The sequence below is a fragment of the Gossypium hirsutum genome, chromosome D08 (assembly GCF_007990345.1).
Source record: "Gossypium hirsutum isolate 1008001.06 chromosome D08, Gossypium_hirsutum_v2.1, whole genome shotgun sequence".
NCBI classification, from domain to species: domain Eukaryota; kingdom Viridiplantae; phylum Streptophyta; class Magnoliopsida; order Malvales; family Malvaceae; genus Gossypium; species Gossypium hirsutum.
Window position 1 is genome coordinate 41,877,674 of NC_053444.1, and position 25,178 is coordinate 41,902,851.

General features: G+C 34.3%; 3 protein-coding genes across 4 annotated transcripts; all 3 read right to left on the bottom strand.

The window, feature by feature from the left end:
• Positions 1-3,375: 3,375 nt before the first annotated feature.
• On the bottom strand, positions 3,376-6,042 carry LOC107911253 (GDSL esterase/lipase At4g10955). Of its 2 annotated transcripts, none has more exons than XM_016839137.2 (3): positions 5,732-6,042; positions 4,630-4,740; positions 3,376-4,508 (listed from the first exon to the last, which is right to left on the bottom strand). In XM_016839137.2, the coding sequence occupies exons 2-3, from the start codon at positions 4,689-4,691 to the stop codon at positions 3,521-3,523; spliced, it is 1,050 nt and encodes a 349-aa protein (XP_016694626.1). In that variant the 5' UTR covers positions 4,692-4,740; positions 5,732-6,042; the 3' UTR covers positions 3,376-3,520. The 2 variants fall into 2 exon arrangements, with proteins under 2 accessions (XP_016694626.1, XP_016694618.1); XM_016839129.2 differs by having other exon boundaries at positions 5,631-5,732.
• A 187-nt stretch (positions 6,043-6,229) lies between these two features.
• Positions 6,230-11,017, bottom strand: LOC107911242 (dynamin-related protein 5A). Its single transcript, XM_016839119.2, has 16 exons — positions 10,681-11,017; positions 10,518-10,581; positions 10,304-10,411; positions 10,118-10,219; positions 9,920-9,970; positions 9,594-9,655; positions 9,291-9,381; positions 8,990-9,054; positions 8,687-8,881; positions 8,424-8,543; positions 8,215-8,285; positions 7,890-8,115; positions 7,296-7,346; positions 6,925-7,153; positions 6,695-6,834; positions 6,230-6,606 (listed from the first exon to the last, which is right to left on the bottom strand). Exons 1-16 carry the CDS (start codon positions 10,807-10,809, stop codon positions 6,478-6,480), a joined length of 1,833 nt encoding a protein of 610 aa, XP_016694608.1. The 5' UTR covers positions 10,810-11,017; the 3' UTR covers positions 6,230-6,477.
• A 906-nt stretch (positions 11,018-11,923) lies between these two features.
• On the bottom strand, positions 11,924-15,971 carry LOC107911231 (UDP-glucose 4-epimerase GEPI48). Its single transcript, XM_041098182.1, has 9 exons — positions 15,464-15,971; positions 14,452-14,501; positions 14,233-14,368; positions 13,827-13,928; positions 13,420-13,647; positions 12,865-12,943; positions 12,578-12,660; positions 12,398-12,489; positions 11,924-12,316 (listed from the first exon to the last, which is right to left on the bottom strand). Exons 1-9 carry the CDS (start codon positions 15,644-15,646, stop codon positions 12,214-12,216), a joined length of 1,056 nt encoding a protein of 351 aa, XP_040954116.1. The 5' UTR covers positions 15,647-15,971; the 3' UTR covers positions 11,924-12,213.
• Positions 15,972-25,178: the final 9,207 nt, after the last annotated feature.

The window sequence follows — 25,178 nt, forward strand, 5'->3', positions numbered from 1 at the left end:
AAGGTGCTTGGTAAACTACAATTTGAATATCTTCTCAGCAAGTTGGGCATTTATGATCTGCATGCTCCAACTTGAGGGGGTGTTAGGATATTATTATGGGATATTATATTTTAGCAATTTGATTCCTAATAGGATATTATTATGGGATATTATCTCTTAGCAATTTGATTCCTAATGGGATATTATAGGATATTATTATGAGATATTATCTTTTAGCAATTTGATTCTTACATAACTACTGTTGTATAGATATATATACCCTTGAGGTCTATCAATGAAATTCAAGAGATTACCTATTCTTGTCGTAACTCAGCTCTTGCTCAACTGTCACCATTTTCCTTGTGTCATGTAGAGTTGACCACTCCTTCATAAGTGTCCTTAGACTATGTCAATGTAAGGCGTGACCTTGTAACATTCTCTCAAGTACAAGTAAATACCTTTGTCTAAAGCCACATTCAGTATTGTGGTTGCCTATATTGTGATTGTAACATTCTATGTTGAGTTGTTTTATTGCGGTACATTCTTGAAAAAAACCTATTTTGAACAATGTCTATTCTTGCAAAACAACTGTTTTAAATAGGATTTATTTTGAATGACGATTGTTCTAAATATAGTTGTTTTTAGAAAGCAACTATTCTAAACAAGACATGCTCCGAACATTAGTTGTTCACAATAAGAGTTGTTCTCGACTGATAGTTACACTGTATAACAATTAATTTATGTTGGAGTTATGCTCTGAACATAGTTATTCTCAAACAACATTTGCTCTAAACAACAACTATTCTAAATAAGGTTAGTTTTTCCAAAAGAAATATTGGAAGTTGTTTTTTTTCCAAAACTAACCCTGCATGAAAGTTTTCATGAAAGAATACTATAGTGAGAAATAGAGAGAAAATAAAAGTAATAGAATAGCTATGATCTTGTAAGTCTAAAAATGGTTATAACAAAAATTATTCCTCAAACTATTACCTCTACATACAAAATTTTAAATTAAATTAGAATAGAAAACTGCTTTCTTAAGGTATTTGAATAAAAAATTGTAGTTAAATTATTCACAATTAAATAAGGAACAACTCACTTTTACTTCACCGACGATTATTACACTTTAATAAGAAGTAAAAGTATCTAATGCGTAACTGTTTTTTTTTTTTAATGTTATAGAGATATATTTTATCAAAAAATCAAGTATAAAGTGTAATAGTTTTATTCTAAAAGAAAGCAGGTAAAGCATCCGATTACTATATATCCTAGAAAAAAATATGTAACATGTAATTATTTTTCCCTAAAAAACTTAAAATAGCATGCTTTTCCTTTTCCTTAAAAAATTAAGAATAGCATGCCATTGTTTTTCATAAAAAAAAATAAAGAATAACATGCTATTAATTATTTCTAAAAAATTTGAAAACAGCATATTATTGTTTTTTCTCTAAAACATTGAGAATAATATTTTATTCTCTAAAAAATTGAGATAACTAGTCATTACTTTTTCCTATAAAATTGGGGAAAACATATCATTAATTTGGGTGTAAAAATAAAAGCAAATACACCTTTAAAAAAATTGGGGGAAACATATAATTTATTTTGTTTTGTTTTTTTTTCAAAATCCATTGGGTGTCATAAAGAAAAAAGCTAATATACCTTAAAAACATTTGAGGAAAGTGATTGTCTATTTTTTGTACACTAGTCACTATCTCTTCAAACTTTATTTTGCAAGTAAACCAAATTCTTGATGCACAAATGTTTTTTTAAAGGATAAAGTGTTGCTTCTACTAATTATTTATTTGTGAGTAATGTATTAGAATTATGAGATCATAACTATTTTGTCATTCCTTCTCTCTACTTCTTATTACATTTTTCTTGTATGAGAATTTTTCATTCATGAGGCAAAATCTAGAGACTTAATTTTGGCACTTTTAATATTTTTTCTTTTTTAGAAAAGGAACTCTCATTCAAAATTATTGTTATTTAGAACAACTATTGGGATCAATTATGTTTAGAGCAAGCTCCAATTTAAAACAATTATTGTCTAGAGTAGTTATAAGTCAAGAATAACGGTTTTTCGAAGCAACTTTTATTTAGAATGGTTATTCTTCAAGAAAATTATGTTCAAAATAATCATAATTTAAAACAACTCTTATTTAAAATATTGTTTTTGAAGATTAATCATTATTCAGAACAAGGACTTCTAAGAAAAGTACCACTACAAAACAACTCATTGTAGAACAAGATTATTTAGAAGGATATTTTTTTCCAAAAATGTTCCATAAAGATGTTTCAAACAGTATTACTTCACCAATTAAAAGTGGAAATAACCCTAGATATACCAAGATTCTTAGATTACTTTCACTCTTGAAGTATTCCAAAAAACTTTGTTTAGTAAATCTGATATGAATATTGGGTATTTCTTTTATTTCAAAAATATAGTGAATAAGAGCTCACTATCCAAACCCATTATTAATTAAAATAAATTACCTGCCTAACTTCGTAATCATATTCTTGAAATCTAGATAAATAGTAGATCTCATTATTCCTATTTAGTCTCAAGCTTTGTAATTGCCTTTGCCACTTCTTTATTCAGTTTTATTCACAATTACACTTGGGTTCTCTTTGGACGGGCAGTGAAACTGAAAATAGTAATGAGGTGAGATTAGTTATAGTAGTATTGAGATAAGATGAAATTTGTATTTTGACTCAAATGCAATGATAGGAATAAATTTAAAATAGAAAAATGAATATTTATGCTAAAATATATAATAAAAATGTTGGTTTTAAAATTTATTAGAAATATGTAAAATTGTAATTTTATTAATAACATAATAATGTGTGTCATAATGTTTATTTTAACGGTATGTAACATATAATATTTAATTAAGTATTTTATAAATATTTTACGTTAATGAATTATTTCTAATAAATTTGTTATTAATTAATGTAAGAATATGAGATTGGTATAAAAGAAGTTGGGAAGTATTTGTGAATTGCCAAAACACACTAAACTCATGTTACCCAAACACCAAATTTTCCTGCAGATGATTTTAAAAAAGAAAGTTAAATGTACTGTGTTGAGAATCCAAAGGGTCTTAGATTTTCCCTTCTTATTACAAGATTTATTCTAATCTTTTGTTCTGCAATCTTCCAATATATTTCATTTCATTTTTGTCGAATTGGGTTTAGCTTTGGTCCAACAATGGAGAAAATGTTAATGAAAATAGTGGAGCTTGTGTTTTATTTTCCTTTCTCTACCGATGGAATGGAAAGATCCACTTTTTACCCAGGATTTTGGTGACAGTGCCGTGAACCGTTGAATGTTGAAACATGTCAAATAATGACTGGAATGTGAAGGGAGGTGTTAAAAAATGAGCAACAAACTCAGTATATTTAACGACATAATTTGGTTGGAAATTTGGAATCAATCAATGGAAAACAATGCATATATGTTTCTCTTTTCTCCCCTTAATCCACAGAAATAGGAACCACTAATGGGACATATACAAAGACAAAGCTGGATATATATGGCAAACTATTTGAACTTGTAAAGACTGCACTTCAAGCTCAGGTCAGGTCTCCACCATTGGTGGATCCCATGGGCTTGCTTGAAATCATTGGAAGGACTCAGATTCACTGTCAAATTTGCAGAAGGAAGCAGATGCAGTGGTTCCGCGGCTTCCACACCCTTTCCTACGACACTCATAAATAGACCTCCCAATGAATGCTGGGTTGCTAACCTCTCAATAGCCCCAGCTCCAATCTCTTCCATCTTTTTTCGGTGCTCAAAATAACCAATGTACTCGGAGCATAGGTGGTCTGCAGGATTTACACATAGAGATGGTGTCCACGCAGACAAAGCGGAGAATGGATCTTCAGATCGACTCCTAGGATTCTTACCCCTTGCAGCAAGAGCAAGTCCTGCTGTGATTACACTGCCAGCAATTCGAATTCCATGTTTTACTTTCTTATCTTTGATTCTCTCAATTGGGGCAGATAAGTATGGGGGATTGAAGAGGAAAGCTTCCAAAAAGTTTCCCATCTTAGCCATAGTTTTTCCAGCCAGCATTGCCATAGCTGCCCCAAGGGAATGGCCAGCTAACCAGACATTCGAAGCACCTACAGTAGCAACCATGTTTCGAACAGCTTGCATGCCAATCTCAAAGCGAGATGTCTGGTGGAGTCCATTTCGCATTATGTGGATATCCAACTCAAAGTCTCTTGTGAAGGAGTCTGGTTTAGTTATGGTACCTCGGAACGCAATCACATAGCGGGGATTTCCATCAATTGAGACTATTGAGTCATTACAATGAGACGATGGAGGCTTATACTCGTAAATAGCACCAAAGATGCAAAAATCAACATCATCTATCAGCTTACGAACCAACTTAAAATGAAAGAACTCCCACCAGGGAGGAGCCAATGCTTGAGAACCTTCACGTTTTTCCTGACGGTCTCGCTCCAAGATATACACACCCTCAACCAAACTGGCTGCTACTGACCTTCGATGATGTGCATTATTCCTGTGCCAAAAAACATTTCAGCACATAACACATTATTCACCTTCTAAGATTAAAACTCATTCAAAGATCCACAACTTCTAACAACTTTAACATATATGGAAATTGACAATATGGATCTTACCAATCTATATTGGTTAGGTGTAATGGGCCCGAAAGACCAAAAACTTCCCTCTCAGAGGCCATCACAGTATTCACGGTTTTTCGTTCTTGTTGATATTTTAGAAACCCTTACCTGTATGCACAAGTGAAACATAAATTATTTCCTACGTAATAGAAGATATAATCTAAATATGTGCTCAATAGGATGCATTTATCAGGGCAAAGCTAACATCAACAAGAACATGCAATGATCCTAAGCTTCAAAAACTATCCAATTCCAACATTTTTCAAACGCCTATTTAGAATCATCCAAACTAGGTTGGTACCAAACCATCTTTTGAGCACCTAGATAAGTTCCAAGAACAATTTACTACATTCGGTCTGGCAGAAAAAACTAGTAGTATCTGAACTAAGTTTTTACTGAAACATTTGTTCAAAGCCAGCCCGTGGTGGCTGAATAACATTCAGAGAACTGCAAAATCCAAGGTCTGATGACCATGAGACTCTCGTGCTTTAAGTCTCACTGCAAGTTTTTTGGAATATTTAAGTATGATTTCGCTTTCGTCTTTTACAGTTTGTAGCCTTCTGGCGGTGATTGCAGCCAAATATAAGAAATTATTAAAACAAACCCAGAAAAAAAAGTGATCCAAGATTCAAAACCATATAAGAAAAGAAGGATCAATCTTATTATATGTATTAAATGACCTCATATGGAGTACCCCCCCGTAATCCTAATGCAAAATTTTTAATCTAATTTCTACGCATCATAAAAAAATTTGGTGTAGATCCATCAACATCCCTACAGCCTATGAGACATAATGACAAGCAATAAACCCCCCCCAAAAAAATGCATCAGCAATTCAACATAATCAAGAAATGAACTGATTGAAGAGCAAACCCAACAACAGAAAATGGCTGAAAAACACCATCAATCAATGCACTTTCTTATTTTCAAGTTTTCCATCTACATTAAGTCCCAAAAACAAACAGCGTAAAAGAAAGATAAAGTAGATCGAGACGAACCCATCGAGATAAAATGGCTAAAACAATAGAATAACCAAATGCTGTTCTGATTCAGAAATCAGATAGCAGTAATGGGGAAATATTGAAGGAAAGACGGTTACCTTTTATACTGGAATTGAGAGGTAAGAGCAGATCTGGGAGCCGTATGTGTGATATTTGTGATGATAGCTTTTAATATTTTGAAGCAGTTGGTTGGCGACACAGGACATTAAGCATCGTTTAAATGTCTCTTTCTTCCAACACCAGCAATAGCAAATAGATCTCGTACCATGTTCACTATTTTATTAAAATGTCGTCGGCCCAGGGACATAAGCCCCAGGGAATGTGGACCTACAACTATTGTAGTTTTCTTTTCTTTTTTTTCTTTTTTTGTCGAGAAAGGATCGTGTTCGTGTATAACACTAATACAAATGATATAATATGCCGATTTCATGTGCCTTCATTGAAATTTAGGCTCTCATATTGTAATATATATTGTTTCATTAGCTGAATCACCTAAAACAAACTTTCAAAAAAAAATTATAATTGTAGAAAATCTACCAGAATTATAATTTTTTATTAAAACAAAATTACCTTTCGAAATGATATATTTAAGATAGTGGCAGCAAACATTTCTATATTATATATTTTCATAAAAATGTAGCATACGCAACAAATGATGTTGCTCTCACAATGATGATGGTAAAACTATGACTACATTTAACTGCCGTTAAGAAATGAAATACATTAAAAAAGAAGAAGAAAAAAACAACCCTCCCCCCCTACGTGACGACTCTCTGCTCATACATATCATAAATGAAAGAATGAATTGTGTTTTGCCTGCCCAATCAAAAACAATTTCGCCACCCTACTTGGACCAAGCAACTGTATCAATTTCTGCTTGAGCACTCCGGTATAATTCCAGCCTCTTTGCGAGAGCACTGCGTCGCTCCATGACTGCTGGATCCTCGTTCAACAATGCCGACAATCGTTTTTGCTACAAGAAATTTTCCCAAGTCAATCACACTAATCATCTATTGTCCCCAAAGTTCATAAGGAGATGCTAAGAGAGCTACAATTCTAACCTCCAGTTTACCCAACTCAGTGTAGAATAAGTCAAGCAGGCTTCTTTTAGCTTCACGGACTTGACAGTAAACAATGGACTTCGGAATCGAGTGGCGCAAAGTGGCGCAAACCATATTAACATAGGACAAAACAGTTGTTCCTGCCCATATATCATCGGTCAAACCCATTATCTGTTAAATGATTAAGATCTATCATTCAAGAAACCTTTTTCTTGTTTTCAGGAACCTACCTATTCTCCTCAGGTATGTTTCATGGTATCTGTCAAATATTGATTGCGTAGGGTTGCCACCTTTCTCAACATCTTGAGGAAGCTTTCGGAAGAATTCAACTGTAAGGTAACAACATTCCATATCAACCAGTTGAAGTGCTGCTTTCTTGCTCTGATCCCTCATTCTGTCAAGAGACTCGATTGCAGCATTTCCAACCTCTACTCGGAGACCAGGGTACTGCTTTAATTCCTGAAAACCAAACCAAGTTGAAATACAAACTCAAGGGCAATAGATAACAAACAAAAGTAAGGTTAATGGTATGACTTATAATCATCCAATAGGCATGATTTCTCTTGAGACATAAATAAGATAAGCAAAGAAGGGAACATACTGGAGTCTCACTGATAGCCTTGTGAACCAGATCCTTCAAAATGGAATGAACCTGAAAAGTGTGATAAAGGAAATCAATCCAATTTGAAGCATGATGCACTGGATAAATAAAAGTTTTATGCAAAAATATGCCATTTCTGTTTATAAAACAGTTATGCGCCATATGATTTATGTATAAGGTGGACTTATGGAGCAATTTATGCGGACTTCAATGCAGAGGTTCCCCTTGCACTTCCTTCCCCAAAAGAGGAAAAAAAAGTTCAGTCATGATCCTTCTCACCCAGGATAAGAAATAGTAATCCCTCATAACGTCTAAAGATTTGTAAAAAATAATGGCTATGGTGTGAAAGAATGGTAAACATGATTAATCAGAAAGGGATAAACAACAGCAACCTTACTAACATTGATTAAAATTTTTAGATTAAGAACTAAATAGAAGAAAATATCAATCTTCGAAAATTTTTGCATGAAGAGACAACTGATGCTAAGGATCTGGCCAAAACAAATAATGCTAAGAGAAAAGAGAAGAAAACCAGAATAATATTTACAAGTCAAATTGAACATAATATTCCATTTCCCAAGATTTCTTTCATACCGCATCAACAGCAGCCTCCGCTGGACCTCTGATAGTAACTAGAGTAGATTCAATCAAACGACGATATCCTTGTTCGGGAGCTATTAAATGTGGTTGATAACCATCGGCTTCAGTAATGAGCTTCTTAATATTCTCCATAGATAGTTGCCTGTCAAATTGCAACCTTTTCAAAGCAGCAGGAAGTTGGTTGTCAAAAACATTGTAAACCTTATCACCACCAGAACGCCTGTGAACAAAAATTCAACATCATCAAAAATAGCAAAAACGAGTGAACCTGGAGACAGGTAACTTAAGGATTATAGTAAAAACAAAATGTGATACACACACGCCATCCAGATGTTCTCGGAAGTTTTGGTCAAAAAGACGGCATATCTCCATGATTGAGTACAACTTTCCCTGTATAAACATTTAAGCCATCAGCAATTCTCAAAGAACTTTTAACTGAGAATCATCTGCAAGTAGAAATGGCTGAGCATATCCAAACTTCAGCCACACACACAAGATAGAGAGAGATAACAGGAATAGAACACTTACGCCTGCATCAGCAGCAATAGGCCTTCCAAGACGACTCAATTCAGTTTCAAGTTCAACAATTGTTTTATTAATAAGGGACTGAATGCCTGGAATTCTGGACTTGATTACAGTTTCCAAATGCTGAAACATTAACCAGAATGACTACATTAATACCAACTGAAGAAAATGTAGCACTGAATCCAGTACCATCATTACCTTTACGAGGGAAAATTAAGGATTAAATAGGTTTTAACAAAACAAACACAAACTTCCCATTAGCATACCTTTGAGAGCATCTTAGCGAGATGCTCGGATCCCATTCTGTGAGCAAGGTGCCTATACTCAGGGGTACTAGCAAAATATTCGCGCTCTCTACGCCGAGCAGCAATCATGTCAACGTTCTTATTAATATCTGCTTGTGAGCGATTCACAACACCAACCCAAGGAAATTTCAGCCGATAAGATTTTCCTTCCAGTATCTGAATCCACAAAAATATGACTTAGAGAACATAATAATGCCTAATGCATCTAATACTCAAGACTCTAAAAGGTTTTAGCATGTCTAAATCAAGCATAAATCAACTTACATCAACTGCATCAGTGCCCTTATCCATCAGATCAATCTTTGTCAAGACACCCAAAGTCCTCTCCCCTGAAAGGTTAATACCAATGCCATGTATTAGAAAATCAGAATTGTACAACCCCTATACTTCAAAGAACCACAAGTCAAAAAGCTTACATAGCACAGCAATAATTTTACAGAGAATGAATTCAAAACCAGCCATGGTTTCACATGATATTACCAATGAACAAGTAGAAAGTACTATGATCTTGAGGTGCACGGCAAGGAAGAAGAGCATGGAACAAACTGATCATGGAAAAGGTTACCTGTAGGGTCCACCTCACGTGAAATTTTAATTGCATCTGATGTAGCCAGATCTTGATTAGCAGGTGAAATTGCCAAGATTATACAGTTGGGCTGCGTAAGAAGTTCAACAAACAAAGATAAGAACATTCCATTCAGCTTTCATACTTGGATAAAAGAATATACAGTGCAAAGTTATTAGGGACAGAAGAACCAGCAATTTACAACAAAAACTATCCACAATAGAGTTTTCCTAGACCTTGATAGCAATCACATTAGAGAATTTTAATGAAAAAAGAAAACAAAACAGCTATGCTGCATTTTACCTTCTCAATGTAGGATCGAACCATGTTCTCGATATCTTGTACAATGCTTTCAGGTTGACCCTCTGCATTTATCAAGATAATCCATCAATATCCCATAATTTAATAATTCTTTTTGCAAATCTTATTACCAGAAGAGAATGAAATTGGGGTATGAAGTGCAAAAATGCTATGATTTTTTTTTTTTACATGGGAAATAAAAAGAATTAAATTTTGAATATTTTACTTATTTTAGGTCCCGTGGAAATATGGTAGTCTAAATTAGAGACAAAGCATTATAAGGATTGAAATTTTCTTTGAATTTTCACGAGGCTTTTCCGTTAACTTACCAACAGCTACCTTCGTCAGACCAGGAAGGTCAACCAGAGTCAAATTGACAACTGCATAAAATTACATAAAAAATAAAAAAAAATAAGTAGAGAAAATATCTTATATGCTGGAGATTTGGTAGAACATATAATAAGATGACTTTTTACAATTAAATAAAGTGGAAGAAAACAGAAATAATTTTTACAAACAGGTCATACCGTTGGGAGAAAATATACTAAGATGAATTGGAACACTAGATATTTGTTTAGTTCGCCCAGTTTCTCTATCCGTCTCATCTTGAATCTCCTTCCTAACAGCAGCTATAACGTAGATAACAAAAAGTTAAACCCTAAGATTTATATAACTCCTTTTGCTTAAATAAAGAACGATAAGAAGATATTTACCAAAATCGGTAATTCTTTTTCTAGGAAGGTGAAGAAACTCAGCATATTCTCTGGTTCCTTCATCACTTTTATGAAGCTGTAACACCAGAGGTCTACGAGTAACAATACCTGCATTAATTTTTAATCAAAAAAGCAAAATGAAAGAAAAAAGAATCAGTTCTTGAGTTTCTTAGCGGTGAAGGATAGATTGAGAGCGATAACTTATTGTTTTTACCGGATCCACGAGGTAAAAAATCCTTGCCGACAACGCTTTCCAACACCGAAGATTTCCCTGAACTCTGTTAATATTGAAATCTCAGACCAGCAGATCATAAAAGAAAAAAGAAAACAAAGGTTGACTAGAAATAGAAAAAGGAAAAGAAAGATCGAGAGTCGACCTGACCACCAACGACGGCGATCGCCGGTAAGGAATCCCAAAGAGTAGGCAAGGCGCTTGCCTCTCCATGATCACCAAGAGCAGTGCAAGCTCTTTGAATCTTGTTCACCAGAGAAATCAAATTATCCATTTTTTCTTTTTCTTTTTTAAGATGTGTGCCGGCGACGATAACAAGCGTCGGATTCAAATCAGCTAGATCTGAGCTGATAAGGTAAAGAAACGGCACCTGTCAGATCTGAGTGAGAAATGAGAACCAAATGAAGTTCCGTCCGGAGAAAGGAGTTTTTTTGAAGTTTTGAAATGGAGGAAGAATAAAGGGACTTCGGCTTTAAAAGTGAAGCGCGTTTTATTTATTATTTATTTATTTTAAATATTATTTTTACCACCGATTTATTTTATGTGTTTGAATTTAGTATGCATTTTTGAAGTGAAACGGCGTGTCTAGCTAATACGACAATGAAGTAAACAATGCCTGGGGAACTCCGGGCCGGAAAGTGATAAATAAGGCGGTTGGCTTAGGTAAAAACATCTTCGACTCGACAGAGCTAACTTGGTAAAATTAATTCCAATTTTTCTAATTAAAATTATGAAATTTATTTATTGTTGAATTTTTGGATTAATAATTTTAAAGAAAAAAATAAAAAAGATGAATGGTTTGAATTGTTAAAATTAACGAGAGAATCTAAATTTCAAATAAATCTTTTTATAATATAATTATATAAAAAAAGGAAAAAAGATTTTCTGCATGTTAAAGTTTTATATATTTTTGTTGAGATCTTCAATTCCATTAACTTTTTCCTATCTAAACAAAAGAAAGCTAATCAAACAAGGGAAACTCTTAGATTTCTTTTTCTTTCTTCCTATAAAAGTAAAATATCATAAATGAATTTATTAATTAAAAACAAAAAGTAGATTAAATTAACATTTTCTCATAAAGATTTAAATTTCAAAATTAAATTTAGAAGACCTTCCTTTTGTACCAACGGCACAATAACAGATGGCATGGCATGGCATGGCAACTTTTTCCTTTTCTCTATTGGATTTAATTAAATGGGCGATATAAAGCCGTTGGACTTGGAGACTAGTCCAGTATTCCGTTTGTTGTGGGCCTGTGTCTTTATACTTTTATAATTACGCCTTACAGAGACAACCTTTGTGTTTTTTTCCCTTTGATTGAAGGGAGGCTCACCATTTAATAAACTTATAATTCAAATTTTTGCAATATTAATAATCATAAAGGATGTAAAAAAAAATTTTTGAACAATGACGGTATTTTTCATTACAAGTATCTATGTGTAGTTCGTGTTCATGTGATAATTTACTCCCACAAACGATAGCTAGTAATGAGGAGCAGTATAATACACAAGCTTCTGAGCAGTTGAAGCATCCCTATACTAAGTATGTTCCTCTTTCTCTATAATTCGTAACATCTTTAATCGTATTAATTAATCACCTAAAATCCTGTCAATAATAAAAAATAAAAATCCTATGATCATAAAATGTCTTCATATAGAATGGTGGTTTCACAGTGTCTTCACTTCATCACTCCGTTTGACTCAGGAGATCCATATCCATATGGATTCTTGCTGGCCCAGTTCCATTGATCCCTGCACATTTCTTCAATGCCGTACCTTGCCCTGCAATCAATCACAACCCAATTCATCTAAGATTCCTTTCCTCAACAATAAAATGAACAACTTTATAAACTATGGCCTTACCTCCAATTCAACTCCCGTTCCGCTTTTTTGGTTGAAGCATAAACAATTTCTGCATCACCGGCTCGACGTCCCGCCATTACAAGAGGAATTTTCTGATAAAAGGTCAAATCTTTGGTATGTTAATAGAATTGTCCTAGTTACTCTCCTGGACAGAATGGAAGAACAAAAGATCACTAGTACCTTCTCAGATGCCCTTTCAAAAGCAGCAACCATCTCCAATACTGATGTTCCTTTACCTGTTCCCAAGTTGTAGACCTCACAACCTATAATAGCATAGCTGGTAGGATTAAGGGCCAACTCTACTTGAAGCAATAAATAGTTGTAAATACAGAAAAGCAACAGTTCAGAAAAAAGCACTCCAATACCTTACTCTCGTCTGCTACCATAAACTGAATAATCGAGGCAGCTAGACAGTCACAAACACGACATTACATGGAAGGAAACAAAATAAAGAATGTGAAATATACCTATTTTTGGATCAGATAATTTACGTAATGCAGCAATGTGCCCATCTGCTAAATCAACAACGTGAATATAATCACGTACCTGCAAAGAGACAAGTAACAAGCCTTTTGTCACAAGGAATCACAACCTTGGATGCAAATTTCCCTACCTTGAGGTTTAAGTCTAAAAGAATTTGTCAAAGCTAATGGAAAGAATAATTCTTGAAGTCCTGAAGCATATTGCTTCAAAATGTTGAAGGGCACAAACATTTAATAGCCAAGAAGGGAGCCAAAGCTTCATGAGGTGGTCTACTTGATTGCAAGGAAGAAAAGGTTTGCTTAAAGGAAAGATGTTGCGATTATGTGGAAGATGCATGGCTTACCAGTGTTAAGAAGTATAAAAGGAATCCAAGGAGATGTTAGGTGTTTAAACTCATATCAAGCATAACTGACAAAAAAGTTGTAGATGGAAACTGAACAGAATTCAATCATACTACAGTTCCTACACATATAGTAAACATATTTTGAAATATGAGATATAATCTAACGGAATTAACAGTCATAATGATAAAAGCTTACCCCAGTACCATCCTTTGTGGCATAATCATTTCCAAAAACTGTCAATGCTGGTCGCCTCCCGACAGCAACTTGTTGCACAAAAGGCATGAGATTGTTTGGAATACCCCGGGGATCCTCGCCTATATGGCCACTAGGATGTGCACCAACTGGATTAAAATACCTTAGAAGTATGATCTTCCATTCAGGATCAGAATGATGGACATCACGACAAATTTCTTCTATGAAAAGCTGAAAGACCAACCATGTCAGATATGGGAGAAAATCTCAATTGACAAATTCCTAAGTACTCATAAGAGATTCATACAAAAAACTAGTAAAAGAGTAATGACTATCCCTGGTCCTTTCTTTATCTATACTTCTTCTAGAGATGCAAAAGAGTATTCACTCTTGAAAGGCTCATTGCATACCTTCGTCCGTCCATAAGGATTCACTGCAGACAGGGGGGACTCTTCTGTACATGGAACCTCCTTTGGCCAGCCATAAACAGTAGCAGATGAAGAAAATACAAGCTGAAATGTATTAAATTAGAAGACTGATTAATTTACAAAACTAAAATTGACTATCCTACTCATATTGAAATATACAAATTAGAAAAGTAATTCTAGATTCCATAGGGCCAGCCTCTGCATTTAAATGAACATCTAAGAACTTAGCTTTTGAATGATCGAGAATAAAACAAAGTGCATTTCTCTTTAGCTCTACAGTTAATGCTTTCCTTGGCAATGTAAAGAAACAAAAGACTGAAAATTGCATATTATTTATTTATTTTATAAAGTTATGTGGCTGCAGAAGTATGAAGGGAGAGAGAAATACATTTTTACATCCATGTGCTGCCATGACTTCCAACAGGGTGATTGTCCCAATGACATTGTTGTCATAATAGAGCAATGGTTTCTCTACACTTTCACCGACCGCTTTTAGTCCAGCAAAGTGAATCACAGCATCAAACCTGCAATATAATCAAGTGGATTATTGGAGCCTGAGCAAGGGGAATAGGCAAAAGAATAACAGCAAATGGATTCCTCGTAGTACTTTGTCTCAGCAAAAAGTTTTTGGATTACTGATCTATCCCTAAGGTCCACCTGCAGTCGAAAGCGAAGGTTCAAACGTTAGGACCATCTCAGATTTATGGTCAGAACAAATCTTGGATGCATAAATAATATAATGATATAAATATTTAGTAAACAACTGTAATGTCACAATAATTCAACAGCACATGATGGATTTGATTATTGGCAAAATCCCACAAATCCCCATGAACACTTTATTCTCAAAAGAAGCAAAAACAGAAAAATTGAGACCCTTCAACTTCAAGTTTACAGATGATTAAAAGGTTAACAATCAACTACCAAGGTAAAATTAAAGAGGAAAACTTTTAAATATCACCCAGCAAAGCAATGAATAACAGGTGTAGTCCAGTAGATAACTAGATTCAAACATTCCAAATCAAAAGAGAGCTTCAATAACATTTTAAGATACTGACAAGAAAATAATACCATTGAAGCACCCCAAATAGGCTTTTAAAAATATTACTCCATAAAAGAATCTTCACCTGACAACCCAGTAACTCTGTTTAATGATCAAAGTATTACCACGCTGAACTCTTTAATTTATAAACAATAATTATAAATTAATGCACTAATTTCTTTATCGATCAAAATTAAAAATTTGCGTGAAAACATAGCAAATAAATTAAAAAAAATAACAGTAATAATTTATCAATTATTTGCGAAATCCCAACTATTCCAACCATTTTCATCTAAAAAGAAAAAGAAAAATTACAGATCACCGAGTTTTAGAACACCCCATGTTGCCAGCTAAAACAATTTTATTATCAAACAAGCCGTCAAGTTAATAAAACTTGACCCAATTAGACTCCAAATTAGCAATTTAAGCATACTAATTAAATAAGCCTTACTGGTCTGGCAACCAACTCAGCAGCCACTCATTGAAAATTACAAAATTACGCCTCGAAACAAATTTTTTCTCTCTTTTTTTTTTCTTTTTTATAATGTAAATCAGAGAGTTCAACCGTTCAACGAACCTGGCGAAAAGAAAGGTTTCTGCCGAATTGACCGGCGAGTTCTTCAACTCTTTTGATAGCAACCGCGGAGGAATTATCCAGATTATCAGCGACGACCACTTTGTATCCGCCTAAAAGCAACTGCAACACTGTGTGGCTCCCTATATAACCGGCTCCTCCGGTCACCAGAATGTTCTTCGACATAATCGATTCAATCAAACCAAAATACCAAAAAGAGAGGGAAAAAAAGGAACAAGAGAGCAGAGCAGAACTAGGAAAAACGAAAAACCCCAGAGAGAAGATAAAACGGAGACAAGAGCGTTAGAAAGAAAAGGACTTGTTCTTTGAATTAAATTAGAGGTAAACAAAGGGGGAATTTATAGCGGGAGGAATGATAATTAATTAGAGAAAAATATATAAAAATCAAAATCCAAATCTAAAGGAAAAGGAAATTATTTCCTTGCATTTTCTGAATGAGAAAGAGAGAGAGAGAGAGAGAGAGAGAGAGAGAGAGAGATGAGAGGAATAAGGAACGGCCACGTGGAGAGACTTTTGTTTATATTTCAAGTGTGGGAGTCTCCATATAGGTGGCAATTTTTGATCGGTTTGGACTAAATTCAAGAATGAAATACAATGCAATAGTGAATATAGATTAAATTATATTATGATTTATGAGAATTTTAAAAGATTTAAAATTTTATATATAAGATGAAAGTCTCAAAGAAATTGACTTCTATCTAATTTTATCTTTTAAAATTTATAATAATTACACCAATAATTTTAATTTTATCGGATTATTAAGTGTTTTATATAATTTTATCTTTTAAAATTTATAATAATTATCAAAATTTTTAAGTAAATGAATTTTTTCACGTGCTTTACTAACCAATTGGGGTGCTCTGAATGAGAGAGATGAGAGGAATGAGGATCGGCCACGTGGAGAAACTTTTGTTTATATTTCAAGTGCACGTGGCAATTTTTTATCGGTTTGGACTAAACTAACCTTCTAGTACCTACTTTTTGTCTTCTTTGGAATGGGATATTCTGGATGGTTTTGTACTTTTCTTTATGCGTTATTAAATTTTTTCCTGAAAATTTGGTTAAGTTTTTTACTTTTTCTTAAAAAGAAAATTTGGCAGAAATGATTTTATTAACTAGGAAGACTGAACTTAAATAAAATTATTCCGTTATTAATACAACCTTTTTAACTATTTCTTTGAAAATTTTCAGTGCATTGATAATGAATTTTAAACACAATTTATTTCGTTTTAATAAAAATCTCTTGAAAAAGTATGAGTTATCTACATTTAATGTAAAATGCATTCGATATTTTTATTTTGAACCACAATTTTCTAAAAAAGTCGTTGGAAGATGTTGAGCTCGTAAAAAAATATTTAAACCAAATTTGGTTTTATTATAAATAAAGGTAAAAATATAACGTTTATTATTAGCGAACATAAATCCAACACTTAATTGTTTCATAAATTACAAAATTAAGCGCGTACTAAATGTTATAAATTAGTTAATATTAAATACAATTATGTTACTTTAAATTAAATATTTTCTTGAAAAAATTATTATTTTTGTTTCAGTCAAATCATTAATTTTGCGCGTTCTAAAAAATTTATTTTAAATAATTGATTAGTGACCTACTTATGAAATACATTTAAAATATTTTTTCCATTTTACTTCCAATATTCAAAGTTTATGGCTATTTTTTTTAATAATGTCATTTATGAGGTTTAAACATGTATTCTATTTTTGAGAATGTAATGCGTCTTATCTCTACACTCAACACTTGTTAATCAAGATAAAAATATTAAATATTTAATAATTTTTCAAATATTAAGTTGGTTAATAATTTTCTTAAAAAAATATTAAAGCTAAGTACTAACAAAATTGATTACAACATAATCTATAATAATTAAATATGTTATCTAGTAAGATATAATTTTAAAAGCTAAAAGAGTAAGATAAAAATAGATTAGATAAGAGGCTAATACATATTCTTTTAAGATATAATTTAAAAATTTTATTAGTAGCATATGATATATTAACAATACTTTTATTTTTAAAGGTTAAACAAATTAAATTGATTAATTGCCTTTTATCCTCTTATTTAATTTTAAACTTTGTGTTTTAAATTCATAAAAATAGAATAGTATTAAGAGCGGTGGCAGCGGTGTGATTGTTTTGTAAAAGCAGCAACGAGAATTGCATGAGCAAAATCGCATTGCCATGTGATAGTGCGGTGTTAGGCTGACTTTAAAAGATTAAATAAAATACTAAATATGCTGCCATAAATCCTTGTAATGCGGTTTAACATAAAAAAGGAAAGCAAAAGGAAAATAAAATGTTTTAAATCATGATAGAAATCTCTAGATAAAGTGGTTTACCCATTTCTCTCTCTTTCGGAAATTAATTCAATATGCACCTTCCTTTCCAAACATTAATTCAAATATTTATATACTTTTTCGTAGATTTATATTTTTATTTTTTAAAAATTTAAAAATTCAAATTTAATTGTTAATATTATTAAATTTTTCGATTAAAATCATTCGTGTGACATTTTGAAATATTTTGTTGTGGATTTGAATTTAACAATTAATTTTAACAATGTTAACAACTCTTAGAAGTTACATCACCATTTTAATTAGAATAAAATATTTGGACCAATTAATAACATTTTAAAATTTGAAGTGCCAAATTAAGTTAAAAAGTTAAGTATACTACATAAACCAAAATTAAAAATTAATCATTTTTCTATATAATATGAGAGGGGAACATATCAACCAAATAATTTGATTTTTTTTTTTAAAACGAAATTAAAATTATATTAATTTTTCGAATAATGAGGTTGCTAAGACAAATTTGTGAGTAGTACTAAGTGCAGTTGGTATTGTAGAGCAGTTCGCAGTGCTGAAGTCGCATAATTAATTTTATTTGGAATTTATAATATTTTGAAATAAAATAATCGGGTTATAATCTTTGCTCGTAATTTGAATATATGTTGGTCCACCTTTTATAACGATTTATATGAAGTAATAAATCTTAAAATTTGGATCAAATTAAATTAAGTAATCAGATTTTTTATTTTAAAAAATTAAACTAATTAAATTAAATCATTAAAATAGTAACTATACAAAAATATGTAAAAGAATATAAATTTATTTTACCCTCATAAAAATTAATAAAATAAATTTGACATAGATATTATTAATACTACTTAGCATTTAAATATGGATTTAAATTCAAAAATAATATTTATATAATTACTTTGAAAAAATGCGCATTATAAATGTAGACATAACATTAAACGAGTAAGAATAAATGGTGTGGGAATTGGCCATCCTTTAAAATCCATAATGGGCAGAAATTCTTTTTTTTCTTTCTTTTATGTTGGTTTTATTAAGCTGAATTAACCAAAAAGAGTAGTTTTTTTTAATTAGATTTTTAGGCTTTTTTTTAGGGAAATAAGTCATTTTTAGGAGAGAAAAAGGGAAACTGTATCAAGTTGAGCGCATTTTTTCTTTCTCTATCTTAGGGTTAGGGTTTATAGTTTTCTTAAGGTTAAGGTTTTGGATTTATGTTTTATAGTTTAGGGTTTAGGGTTTTTTTGAAAGGGTTTAAGGTTTTTTATTAAAACCATAAAAGTTCATAGATAGATTTGAGGGGTCATGGATATGATAACGCACCTCAGAACACATACATTTCATATGTCATGGCAGGATAGGATTATCACCATAGAAACCCATCGTGAGAAATCTAGTTTTGGGGTAATAATTCTTGAAACGATCAGGAGTCAAAGTCTAAGTGGAGGTCCTAATCGGCAGTCGTGATGTGATCACGAGTTCAAGTATAATCGGAGGGCAGGTGACGGTCGTTACGCGTTTAGGAGTTCAAGCTTTTTGGATACTTGCAAACAATGCCCCTTTTAAACCATGCATAAGATTGAGGCCATAATCATATGGAAAAACTCTGGGGACTTCTAGTGTAATCAACGTAATTTTTTTTCTCTATTTCCAAGCAGTTGGTATCTTTGACCTTTTATTCTTATTTAAAGGTTGACACCAATGTGGACACAAGAGGGCTCTCAAGTGGATAGCGGATGTTTAAGCACAGTAAAGGTCAAACTTGGGTCGACGCAGTAGCAGTTGTAGTTATTAATAGGTTGTTTAATAACGACAATGTTGTTGCCCCGAAAAGAGCATCACCTTTACTACATCGCAACAGCCACTCCCTATCTGAGAGTCCTCTTGTGTCCATGATGATGCCAACCTTCGAATAAGAAGGAAGGTTAAAGGTACCGATTTTCTAAAAATGGAAAAAAAAAATTACACCGATTATAGTGAGAAGCCTAGAGTTTTTCCGTATGAATATGCCCTCAAACTTCTTTATGGCATTTATAAGGCATCATTTTCTGTTATCCGAAAAGATTAAGCTCATGGTCGCATAACGACTGTCAACTCGCTCCTCCATTATATCCCGATCCATTACCGCATAACAGTCGTCGATTGAGACCTCCACGTAGTCCTCCACTCATAAAGTAAAATCACCCTAAAACTCGACTTCCCCAAGATAGATTTCAACGGTAATGGTCTCATCTCAGCAGGACATATGAAATGTGTGCGTCTCAAAGCGACATCACATCACCGGCAACTCAAGAATACCTCAAACATTAAAAAAATATTTTATAGAAGGGGATGGAGAGGGGGAGAAGATGTTTGAAGGATGATGAAGCTTGGTGTGTGAGAACCATTTTATAAGCATAGGGAAGAGTTGATTTGCAAAGTAAAATTTTCCTTTTGTTCAAAACGTGTTGCAGGAGTCGAAGAATATATTCGTAAAGTGGTTAAAGTGTTCGAAAAATATGAAGCATCAGAAACTTTTAATTTCTAGCAGATGAAAAATGTTAGAGAAAGCACTTACATCATACAAAATTCAACGAATGCTTGCATTCATGAATGAATTCTGAAACACGTATTCCCTTTCTTCCTATATTTTTTTCCTATAAACGGGACATATTTTTCATAACTTAGACACGCATGAAATTAGTATCAAACATCAAAATTTTGTCTTGCGAGAGTTGTGTGTACTTCTTTGGACATTCCTCTACTTATTTTTTTACTTTTGTTAATCCAATTCGTAGTAGATATTGAAATGAGCCGATGAGTGAAATTTGTTATTTACTACAACGGTCAAATCTGTAGTATAGAGGTCGGGATGGTGTTTGTAGGAACAAAGCCCATGAAATTAGCATTCAATTCTACCATTCAATTGTGTGAGCTATAGACTAGAATCAGGAGAAAAAGTCAGGGGATCGACCCGGGGAAGAATTTCAAAGTTGCAATGTAATTTTTTGCCTCTGTTGACCCCTATAGGTATGAGCTATCCAACGTGACTGGTGAGGTTCATCTCGAGACGATCATATCATCACACTGTTCAAGCAAAAATGATGTAATAGAGTTATACATTGAGTTCGCCGAAGCTAATGGATTTGGCCCATCTTTGACCACCGTTGCAACGAATACGGGAACCGAAGCTGAAGTAAAAAGTCTTACTACATAGTTGTACGGTGGGTTCACTAGCCCATGATGTTTTCGAAACATCTATGGGCAAACACTCATCAGTATCCAGCACAGATTTAAACTTTAGATCCCAGTATCAGTCAGGTTTTGAACATAACCCAAATCTTGACACTTAGGCTCGACATTCAAACAATGCGTTTGATTTCAACTTTGGCACTAGGTCAATGTCATGGGGCGAAAGTAGTTATACGAGGGGATCATCAACATGCACCAAACATCAAATTAGTGTATTTTTTGGCAGACATATGAGTTATAGGAGAACCAATGACCTATTCACTTCGACAAGGACTGATGAGGGTATGTTCAACCCCTTGCTCGAAGGTGACAATGAAGACGCAGATGAGGTAGAAGATACGGCCCACGAAGAATGTACTGGAAAAGAAAAAAGGGTGGCTGAGGGAGAAAATTCAGGTGAGGAAGAAAAGGCAGCAGATGTAGTTAACGAGGAGGAGTTAGACCTTGGGACAATCCAATAACGCGATCCAAATGGTTCAAAAGTGACACTATTTTCTGATTCGGAGGTAGTTCCAACAGATTCGAAACCTTGCGAGTCCTAATATGACCCCTCGGACAATTCTCCAAATCCAAATCTATGGTTTAGGGCATATAAACCTTATCCGACATGACGAACATTGACCTATTTGTCGAGGGTGGTTTAAGGTTGTTATAGCTACCGCATAGAACAATTGGTCATGCAAACACATCCCGTGATGTACGAGTACTAGAAGTTGGAACGGAATACCTGAACAAAGATGCTTTCATTGCTGCAGTGAAGCGGTACAGCTTCAAGAATGGCGCGAACTACTACGTCACGTTCTGAGAAATTTGAAGGAAAGTGTGCAATGTGAGATGAGAGGTGCAAGTGGAAAATTATAGCATCTTTCTATAAGAAACCTGGTTGTGGACGACAAAGAAGAATTTTGATCCATATACCTATGTTGCGTTAAGTGCAAGTCAGGACCATCTGAGGCTACATGATTTTTGAAATTATCCTATCGATGGTGAAGGCGAGTCCTAGGATTCTCATTTCGGTGTTAATTGCAAACATTTGTAGCCAGTACGAGTACACTCCAACGTGTTAAAAAGTGTAGGTTGCAAAATAAAAGTCTATGGATAAGTTGCATCACGAGTGGGACAGTTCGTACAACTATCTATGACAATGGTGTCAAGTATTGGATTAGTATGTATCTAGTTCTATAACTGATCTGGAAACGCACCTAGCATACTTCGATGATCGATTAGTCCCTTGGAAAAGAGTATTCCATCAAATATTTTAGACTTTCGATCGATGCAGAGAGGCTTTTTGGCAATCCAAGCCTTTGGTTCAAATTGACGGCACCTGGCTGTACAGAAGGTATCAACATCATTTGGTGATTGTCGTTGCTCAGGATGGTAATCAGAGGATTCTACCAATAGCCTTTGTAATAACTGTTGGAGAAAAAAATAGATGACTGGGTTTTCTTTCTGACCGGATTGCACTGCCGCGTTTACCTGCAGTTAGACATGTGTCATATTGGACTAGGTAACCTGAATATTGTCCACGATTGAGCGTCATGGTAGCCTATGGGATCATACCCATCATTGATACTGCTTACGGCATGTGGGATCCAACTACAATAAAAATATCTTTCGAAAATTGAGTGAGATCTAGTCAGTGAAATGAGTTTGTAGTTCCAACTATTTAATCACTGTAAATTGAATAACCATACTGGGTTTGTTCATTGCAATAACAAGTAGGCATTTTTTAACAGGTTACGTGCTCGTCCAACATCGATTCTATGAAATGTTGAATAAAAGCACCATCAAGCCCTACGGTGTGTCATAATTTGCAAATATACTATTTAAACAGTGGACGTAATCGTACGACGGGGTCTACGATATGGGTACATGACGTCAAACTTAGTTGAGTGCATTAATTTCGCACTGAAGAGGACACGACATTTGCCAGTATCTTCGGTTGTCAAAGAAGCATACTTTCACCTGATTGCCTTGTTTCTGAAGAGGGTAACGACGTATGTTGGACAGATAGTAGACGATGGTACTTGGTGCGATGACGTCATGAAAGAGATTCGACGAAATACAACAAGGGCAAACACTATGTATGCAGTATGCCACTCACGTTGGAACCTCGCTTTTCGAGTCACAGAGTACGCTAGGCCCGACCATGACATGTAAGGGGCATCTTATCGTGTGAACCTAATAGCAGAGACTTATGATTGTGGGAGATTCCAAACACTTCGGTATCGATGCACATATGCAATTGTTTCATGTGGGAACATACAAATTAAGTATGCACCTTACATCAACGTCTACCGACTAGAACGCATTCACAATGTGTGGAGTCCTAAATTCCCAATCATCCCAAATGAGAGTATGTAGCCACTAGTGTCTAGCGTGCCATACAAGTTAGCACGGAATAAGCACTTGCATGGCATCCCCAAAGGTCGCCCAAATTCTAGTCGGATAAAGAACAATATGAATATTTGGGAGAGGGACAATCAACAGAGATTATGTGGGTACTGTAGAGACTCAGGGTATGCGAAGTCAACATGTTCTCTCTACAGGGATTCATTGGGGCCTTAATGTCGATAGCATTATTTTCTTCCAAATAATATATTCATTACAATGCTTCTATTATTTAGGTGTTCCAAATTTGTTATTCCTTTTTAACTTACGCATAACTCACGTTAGACAGTAACAAAGACAAATGTGATGTTCGAATGCAAAACCTCAATTTATTTATTTATTGCAATAATATATATTTACATCGCACTATTTAAAAAAATATCAATCGTAAAACAATATATCACTTATCTCGTCAAGGAGACTGTGTGCCGCAAGACAGTGGATGACGGTTGCGTGGAGGATTTCTGTAGGGCTCTAAAGGTGCAAGCTTGTAGACTTCCTTGTCAGCCTCATCATTGTCTCCACCCCCACCTAGCAATGGCCCTAGGCCTCATTTTTGGCTATGCCAATGCCATCATCATCCTTCGTAGTCGATTGTTGTATCCTCTTAGGTCCTCTCGTGCATCCTTCGTTCCTATGATCTGTGGTTGTGTCAATAAGCCATCCTGATAAAATAGTGGTGCATGTGGTGTTTGTGTTACTATCGGCGTGTAACAATAATGTGACCTAAATCCCGAGTACATTGGTATTGTCCCTGGTACCAACATTAACATTGACTACTACATGGGCATCTGTATCAGTCTCATCATTGGTGGCGATACATGCACCGACGGCTGGCTAGACATCTAGGTCAGCATCAATGTCAGTATAGGGGTAAAGAATATGAGACGTTGGTGCCCCGAAATATGTACCTATGGGAACAGAAGAGCTACCCACGTGCGGTAGTGGTACGTAGTACGATTCTTGTGAAAAAAACACGAGTTAGTGAAATGAAGTGGAACAAGTGAAATGAACTGATATGAATATTGCCTAGACATACGCGACGCTTCTTCTCTTGGAGCTGATGACGAAGCCGTTGTACGACCACATCCCTTCCTACGATGCTGTTGTAGCTATCATCGTTGCCTTTTTGACTGAATGTGCCTACTCTTCGTCTCAGGTGATAACAGATACAGCTTTTTAGCAACTCTGAACTACATCATGTAATCAATATCTATTGTTGTGTCCTTTGAGAAAAATGGTTCCATCTTACGATCCCAAGCTTAGATGTGCTCCTTGTGCTTCTCTGTCTAGTCATCATCGTTCTTCCCCCACATGTCCACATTGTGTAGCTCCTTCATGTCTCATAGTGGTGGTAGAATCCGTTGCCTCCACCCAAACTACCGCAACACTCGGTCCGATTCGTGCATTTCCACTGTCATGTACACTATCAACGTCACATTCGCGTCTCACATATCCTAGTTTGCAAACACTTTTGGCAGGATACAATATATGATATTGGCGTCGGTGTATGACATCCATTCAAACTGAAAAGCAGAATTGCAAATATCATTACGTGCGCTTTTTTTACTAACCATTGCGTAATTAATTTAGGATCGAAAGAATAAGTAACTAACTTTAGCTTTAAAGTGTTAATCTAACAGCAGCCTAAAATCTTCAAGCTCTTTTGGAAATCCCACGTAACTTGGCCAATGGTTCCACATGTACGAGCGATATGTTAGTCGAAACATATAATAAATAAA